This window comes from Scardinius erythrophthalmus (assembly GCF_964197995.2).
Source record: "Scardinius erythrophthalmus genome assembly, chromosome: 13".
NCBI classification, from domain to species: domain Eukaryota; kingdom Metazoa; phylum Chordata; class Actinopteri; order Cypriniformes; family Leuciscidae; genus Scardinius; species Scardinius erythrophthalmus.
In genome coordinates, this window is record NC_138233.1 from 6,712,640 (window position 1) to 6,721,321 (window position 8,682).

The 8,682-nt window shown below is 40.2% G+C and overlaps 1 protein-coding gene across 1 annotated transcript; it reads left to right on the plus strand.

Moving 5' to 3' along the window:
• Positions 1-1,262: 1,262 nt before the first annotated feature.
• On the plus strand, positions 1,263-3,845 carry nanos1 (nanos homolog 1). The gene has a single exon (XM_081382149.1). The coding sequence runs from the start codon at positions 1,389-1,391 to the stop codon at positions 2,076-2,078; it is 690 nt and encodes a 229-aa protein (XP_081238275.1). The 5' UTR covers positions 1,263-1,388; the 3' UTR covers positions 2,079-3,845.
• Positions 3,846-8,682: the final 4,837 nt, after the last annotated feature.

Below are 8,682 nucleotides of genomic sequence, written 5' to 3' on the forward strand. Positions count from 1 at the left end.
GACTGAAAAATCCAAGAAAAAAACATGCTAATCGACAGTAAAATCGACTCTGGCCCGCAGGTGCGCACATGGCATGTTCTCAAAGAACAAAGAGCCCATGTGCGCCCAAGACCCTCTGTTTCTAATGACACACGTGTAATCTGATCCTGTCCCGAAATCCTGAACACATACAAACTGCAGCTCCTTTCGCTGCACTGTAAAGCCTCAGCACTGCACACAAAGCCCAGTATCTCACACCAAAGAAAGAAGCTACTGTGACTGTGGGATGTCACTGAGAAGAGAGAGGAAATCCCATGGAATAATGTATCATCTGTGAATAGACTGCAGTGGTCATTTTCCCTTCATATTTTGCCAGAGGAGCATTCAATATTTGAGCTGAATCTGTTAAACGAGACCTTACATTATGCAACTATGCAGCATTAATACTTTTTTTGTCCAGATTTTGTCCTAAGTTCAAAAACATAAAAAGACAGATTATATTCTTTAAATAACTTGTTTATTTATTTATTTTTTTATTTTTTTATTAAAACACATTTTGTGTGGTCTAACTGCCTGAAGACTGTAAAAAGACTCAGAATTCAAATTCAAGAAAAACAAAAAAGATTTTGTATAAAAAACTTCATTATAGTGTATTTCAAAACTTAGTGATTCGTTTATTTTAGAATATTATTAATATTTTTAAAAGATTGTGTTTGCCAAATCTAAGTCAGTATGGCGTAATCAGTATACAGGAAGCCATTTTGAAGTCATGTGACCATAAAATAGAGAGAGAGTACCCCTTTAGACCCCCACCACTGGGTCAAAAAGGATTTTATTGCAATGAACGTATTTAGTACTTTTCTATTTATTTATTTTTACACATTTTAAGACACAATAAGTCATTCAATCAAAACGTTGTTGGAAAAAATGCATGAATACAAAGGTATACTTTCTTATAATTTGACAAATATGTGTTTTGAGCTTTTAAAAATTAATGTTTATCATCTTGGACATTATGTGCCGCTGGCCCCTTAAGTTAAGAAAGAAAGAGAAAACGTGATATGAATGGTTTAATCTCTCTCTAACAAGCACTTCTTGGGCTATTTTGCCATCACAAAGCTGTGCCTGGTGTCATTCCACTGCAGTGAACAGTCACTGGTCATGCAGGAAGAAAACACGCTGTGGATCTGCTGCTCAGAAACTTGGTTTGGAAAAGAGCCCCGCCCTCCTCCTGCCTCTCCTGGAGCCTTATAACCAGATGCCTGTTCTTCAGACGCACATACCCAAGAAACGCACTGGACTTGAGCACACTTACGATCCCGGAGAGCAGACAGAAAGAAACGAGACGGAATATACGCATATCGCATTTGTTTTACTCCGAGAGAAGCATTTTGGCTGAGCGAAGAAACATGGATTTTTTGAACCACAACTACTTGAGCGCGCGCACCTCCTACGATTACACCTTCAATTTTTGGAATGACTATCTCGGCCTCTCCACGCTGGTCACCAAGAACAACAAGCACAGCGTCCCCCAGAGTCCCAACTCCATCACGGAGTCCCTGAAAGCCACTCTGGGCTTGGACGACAGCCCTCCGTGCCCGTGCGTAATCGCGGCCGGCGGCGAAGGCGACAGCGGTGGACACCTGGACTCCTGCTGCTGCCCCCCGCCCACCTCCATCCTGGACCTGAAAGAGCGCTTCTCCATCCTGAGCCCCTTCCAGAACCAGGGCACAGGGGGGCTGCTGTCCTCCTCCCAGGAGCGGGAGATGGGCATCGGAGGAGGCTTCGCGGGATTTGATCTGTTCGGCGTGGAAAGGAAGATGAGGAAACCGGCCGCGCGCAACAAGCAGGAGCCAAAGATCTGCGTCTTCTGTCGGAATAACGGAGCGCCGGAGGAGGTGTACGGCTCGCACGTCCTGAAAACCCCGGACGGGAGGGTGGTGTGCCCGATCCTGCGGGCGTACACATGCCCCCTATGCAGTGCCAACGGGGACAACGCGCATACAATAAAATACTGCCCTCTCTCCAAAGACCAGCCTGCCCAGAGAGTGCTGAAGGGAGGCAGAGCTGTGGGTGGTAAGCGAGTGAAAATCTTCTAAAAAGACCCCTATAGACTTACATGTATTGCACTGAACATTTTCTTTCAGATGACTGTTCTGATTGACTGGCTTTCCGAGTCTTAACTACTAGGCAAACAAATAAGATGATATCAATGTTTTTGTTAAACGAAAAAAAAAAAAAAAATCTCTTATATTTTTATAGATACTTTATTTCCATAGTTTTATTGCATACTTTATTCATAAAAAGCTATTTTTTCCTTTTCACGCATAGGTTTTAGATGTTTATTCACGATTCATAGTCACATTTTGTGTGAAATGAGATGTTATTTTTGTTTAAAATGGGGAAACGTGAATGTTGGCACCAGAGGAGTTGCTCTTCTGTTCAACTCAAGTATTTTCTTTACTGTAAGCTAAGCTTGCGCCTCGTTTTTGTCTTTAAACCAAAGTTTAGTTTGCCATTAAGCGATTTTAAAGAATGTTCCACATTTATGAACTTGAGTCCCATTCCGCTCTCGCCTGAAAGTCCACTCCACAGTTTCCTGACATTTGCGAGCACGGACGCGCAGAGCAACACAATAGAGGCTCTGTTGCGCGTTCATGTTGTCAGCATAACTTCATAATCGGCCAAATTATTTCCAACCCCACTGACAGAGTCGGGCATTTTACATTGCAGAGTCCATGTTACAAGTGTTACATGTAACCATATTGATAACAATAAGTGAATTTCCTGCAGCTTAAAAAAGCAGTGTTTCTCGTTAGTAAACATGAACGTTGTAATGTAAAGTGTGACCGCAGGCTATTCTTCTGTATGAGGTGCCCTTTCAATGTTTACACCCCGAGGAAGGGGAACACACACTGGAGGAAAAAAAAAGAAAAAAAAAAAAAAAGAAAAAAAACATCCTATGGGTGCCTCTCTTCAGCTCTATACAAAGTCCACCTTTCTCCAAAACATCCTGGGAGAGCAAAGGGGAAAGGGAGAGGTTTATGAAAAACAAACCAACAACAAAATCAGTTCTCCATGGTCCATGGTGGAATAAAGCACGTATGAATGTTCTTAATAAAAAGCTTTTTTGTAAAAACAATGTATTTGCCCCTTTTTGCATTATGTACAAGAATAAACCCCCCCAAAAAAACAAGAACAAAAAAAAGGATGCAAACATGAATGTACAATTTGACACTTGCAGGACTGCACATTTCTGACAGTTGTGTTTACCAAAGGAATTCAATTTTAATGAAGTAAGGAACATAGATTTGCTGTACTGTAAATAATTACAGAAAAATGGAAAATAATTAAGTGATGTCTATTCAGTATTTTACTTTTAAAAAGTGACTTCAGAGGGAACTACCTCACCGAGATTTTGTACTTACATGTAAAATGTCAACAGCAGTTTATTAATATAGTGTACCATTTATAACAAGGGTTTATAATAATATTTTTGATCTTTGTATAACATAATTGTATTTTTTTTCCAGTGCATTCTACGGACGAAAGTGAAATCCCAATAAGCTCTAAGCATTGTTTGCTAATAGGTGACAGCTGTACATAATATTAATAATCATGATGATGACGTCATGCATTTTAAGTTGTTGTTCAATGTGACATTCTTGGTTTGTGAGAGAGAGAGACTGAGAATCAAATGTTGAAGACATCAACAAATTTGCCACTTTTGTAATTAAATTAAAAGAGTAAAAAAAAAAAAGAAACACTGTTGGATTTTCTTATTTATATTTTGTCACAATTTCCCTGTATGCTGCTGTGCAGAAATAAAAGAGATGAACTCACTAGATAAATAAACAGCTTGTGAAACGGTTTAACTGGTGCTTTCATGTTGTCGTCCCTACGGATTGTGTTTAGCAGGCCCATGTGAGCCTGTGTCATTGTCACAATAAGGGTCTTTGTGAATCCCACCTCATTCCCATCACCACTCAAGACCTCTCTTCACCTACACAGGCCTTTCCTCTCTTCATAAATGTTACAAAACAGAAACAAAGAAAAGGAGAACAAACGAGAAGATTCTCTGGTCGTTTTAAACAACCCATGAAACAAGCATCTACTAAAAGCATCTTAAAGCATCTACTGTATATGCTAGTGTACTGCTAAAGGCTGGAACAAACTACGCGACAGATTTGAAAACTCTAGGTATCAAACAGTTGTCGACTTGACAATGGTTGCAGAAAAAAAAAATCATACACTAAACAACTGAGAATTCACAGACTTACAGAATTTCAAGTTCTTACAAACACAGAAACATGTGACCTGTAGAGCATTACAAACGAAAACAATGTCTTCTCGACATGTTTGATATCCTCCGACTGAATGGAATCATAGTTTGAATACAAAAATCTGGGCAAATGTTGCGTAGTGTATTCCAGAGTTAAATCAAATAACAATATACAATTTACAGCTTGTATCTTCTACCAAAACAGACCAAAAATGTTGATTTCTCATGTTGCACTACACAGATTTGTGTCCTATCAGATGCTCTCTTGAATAACAACGTCTCCCCCACCATCACCTGCAACTGATTAACAATATCAAGACTAACAAAAAACAACTCATGATTTTTTACAAACATTTTCGATATTCCTTATCCTTACTTCCTGTTTCAAAAGGAAATACATCCACACAGGACAAAAAAGCAATTTCAGTGCATGGTTTGCTGATGGTGATGTCATCACACAACCTCTGGGCGTCCGGGAGAGAACAGAGGGCGTCCAGATCTTCCCCTCCATCCCCTCTCCCTTTTTCCCTTTCTCATCTCATTCAGAGACACACACAGCTGAGACACTTCATTAAAAATGGATAAATACAAAGTGCAATAGGGATTTTTTATTACGGCAGACAGTTGCAGAGAAGCCCGGTGGGTATCTCTCTCTCTCTCTCTCTCTCTCTCTCTCTCTCTCTCTCTCTCTCTCTCTCTCTCTCTCTCTCTCTCTCTCTCTCTCTCTCTCTCTCTCTCTCTCTCTCTCTCTCTCTCTCTCTCTCTCCCTCCCTCTCTCTCACACACACACACACACGTCTGGATAACAGCTTTTATTCCCCTGTTACTGCAGCCCATTTCCAATGCAGCAGGAGGATTTTCATAATTAAGTTAGTTCCACCATTTATACCGAGAGTCTCATATGATTTTAGCCAGAACAATGGAGAGGGAAAGATGGCTTTTATTACAACAGAGCCTTGAACTCGCTCCCCTCTGACTTCTCTTCTAGACAGTTATGGATTAATGGAAGGTTTTGCACTCATGTAATGTTTCTAATCTCCTTTGTGTGTGTTTTGGAGACTTGAGACCACATACTGATCATCTTATGGCATTTGCACAGCATTGAAATTATTAGAGAGTCTGTGATAACTGTATTAAAGTTCTCGAATCTAGCGGCACGTTTCATTCTTTCTATATTTCTTTAATTCAATCATCAAAACAAGGCCTGATCCATCTTATCTCTCTTGGCTTCTCAAAACATGCAATGGCACCAAAAACTTTACTGTAACTTATGCTTTATAGTCCCCCTGTAGTCAATAATTGTATCCATTAAAACTCATCTTTGATCACCAAAATGAAATATTGGATGTATTTTTCTTAGTATATGAGGTTCTATGAATATGCAAATTAGCCCCGGCCCCACTCACTCACACCAGCTCTGATATCCACTATTGATATCCACTTGTTGACGATCACATGTTGACATGATTGGTCATAAGGTAGTTCACTGCAGTTTTAAGGAGAATATAATCAGCAGTGGTGTTGACTTATGAATTTGCACATGGTTTGTCTTAAAGCATATTAAAAACACTACATATACATATAAACAACATTAAAAGCTTGATTTTCACCACAAGGGGACTTTAAAAAGTATAAATATCAATGCATTAAAGACCACACTATCAATGTGTCATTTATAAGCAAGCAAAATATAGTATAAGCAAACTATTTGTATAGTACAAAACAAAATATTTAGTCACAATGAAATGGAATTTGAGGATTTGGCTCTATCCACTCATTGGTTGTTGATTGGATGAAGACGGATCTGAATGTGAGCTTGCAGGCATCTAAAAGCAAAGGGTTCAAGCTAACTAAATGGATTGGAGAAGTCCTGCATACCTCACGAGAGAGAAGTCTGTCATTTCACTGGAAGTTATTTTGATTAAAAATATCACAAGGTAAGAAAAATCCATTAAAAATTAGACATGCATGGATGAGTCATTCACAATAAGATGAATAACATGCATTTAGAAAATAGATTTCATACCAACTAAAAAAAAAAAAAAAAAAAAAAACACTTCAAAAACTGTTTAAAGCAAGTCAAAACAACTGATTTGTTTCATACACTAAAAAATCACATTGACACCAGTTGGTTAACTGTAACAGCAAAAATGGCTGAAGTTAAATTTGTTCTGAGAATGCTCTAGAATCATGTTGCTTTTGGAGCCATTGTAACTCAGATTCTGTATTTCTGAATGCAAAGTAGCCTAACAGATGTAGAGCTGGGCGATTTTTTCCCCTAAAAAAATCTGAGATTTTTTTATAAAAAACTCGATTTACGATTCGATTCGATTTTTCTCCCCCCATTTAAAACAAAATAACTGTGAACTGTAAATATATTTTAAAAATATATATTTATTGTATTTAATTAAAGTGCATCAACATAAAATTGCAAAGGCAAACCCTTTCTCTAACTGAAAAGTCAGTGTGCAACAAAGATTGTTAAACATCCAAATTATTTATACTGTATTTGGATTGAGCTAATAAAACAAAAAAAAATCCTGAGGTAACTCTTATGCCTGGTTCAGATTACACGATTTTTTTGTCTGTTACGATAGTCACTGTCAGATTACACGATTTTGACTCCTAAAAATCTTGTCATGTCGTGGACAAGAAACATGTCAGACTACACGTTGTTTTCCGACCAGTCATCGCGAGCCGTCTCACACACTCATTCACTCGCACATATAGGCTACACAAGGTCACTCACATAGCCTACACACACACACACACACACACACACACACACACACACACACTCACTCACTCACTCACTCACTCGCACATACACACTCTCTCTCTCTCTCTCTCTCTCTCTATCTCTCTCTCTCTCTCTCTCTCTCACACACACACACACACACACACACACTCGCGCACACACAGTCACACACACTCACTCGCGAACACACACTCTCACTCACTCTCCCTCACTCACTCACTCACTCACTCGCGCGCGCGCCGTCGTCGTCGTGGAGGACCGTTAAAACATTAAACATGCTAGTCTTTTTGTCTTGATGTCGTGAAGCATCGAGGGCTGCGCCGCAGGGAGCGTTCTACGGAAACCCTGAAGGAAGATTTGGCGAATGCAAAATGTATGTATTGGGAGAAAAAAAATCTAAAAAATCGATTTTTTGAAAATATGAATCGATTTGACCTACCAACTCGATTTTTAAATCAAATCGATTTTTTTCCCAGCCCTAAACAGATGGGACGATATCTATCACAGCAGCGTGAACCCTCAACCCATGGTAGAGTAAAAAGGAAGAGAGGTGACTCCATTCACAAGGAACAACTTTAAAAAAGTGAGGTGTATTTCACACAAATCTCGCTTTGATGGGACCTCCCAACCTGGTGAAAGTGCAAACGGTTGTACATGGAAATCAGGGGTGTGACCTCCGTGCTAACCGGGTCTGTCTGCATGGTATCCGGCCCTGCTTGAGCGTTTCGGGATCTCTTAGACTTGGCTGTGTGCCTGCCAGATGCACTCTGCCCCTGTACTGCACTTCTGTCTCCCGTCAAACGGAAACTTCCAGGGCTTTTTAACAGAATGGAAACATATGTCGGGATCACATGAGCGTGCATGCTTCTGAGGACTACAGTGGCTGCGTATATGTGGCCAAATGTTTTGGATCAGGTTCGAGATCTCGCTCCAAGAATTTGTCGGGTGGGTGAGCTTGGTTTTAAAGCTCGGTTCGAGCCAGTTTCTATAGGGCACAGGGGTTAACTAGACTTCCTCTGCATTCGTCTGAGATGAAAGCACATAGCTGTCATAACCTATTCCAGCAGCCACTGAGCTGACGTGTTTTGCTATACGGTACAACACAATAACAGGAATTCTTCTTCAGGAGGAAAGGGCTCTGCGGTCTTTAAGTCAGAATGCTTTAACTCGAACTCTTAAGTACTGTAACTAAAATGAGTTTTCCTCTCAGTGGCCTCCAAATGATTTCCCATGAGTCCAAGTTTCACTCTGCGGTCGCAAATACACAACAAACGAGCTGACCCGTGATCCGTGGAGCCAAAGCATCTATTGCGAGAAGCACTTCTTCTGCAACTTTCAAAATCGTTCTCTGTTTGTTGTAGTTTTTCTACAAAGTTGTTATGAATGGCCAAAACACAAAAAGTTTTCAGTTTTCAGTTGAAAACGGTTGTGTAAACGGCCCATTAGCACCGGTGTTTTACATTAACTGTTTCTCGTGTTGCAAGGCCCATCCTCTCGCAGGGACCGGGGGATCATGTGACCTCGTCTACAGTCAGTCTTGTGGTCACTTACCCTTAAATTCAGAGGGTTGTCTGCTGGCTGATGGGGTGAAGGCGTAGAAGGAAAGAAGAAAACAAACACCATTGGACTTCTTATGGAGGGTCTACACACACATGCAATAATG

Bases quoted from the DNA above. Each gene is read 5' to 3' on its own strand.
- nanos1 (XM_081382149.1), top strand. From the start codon at position 1,389: ATGGATTTTTTGAACCACAACTACTTGAGCGCGCGCACCTCCTACGAT.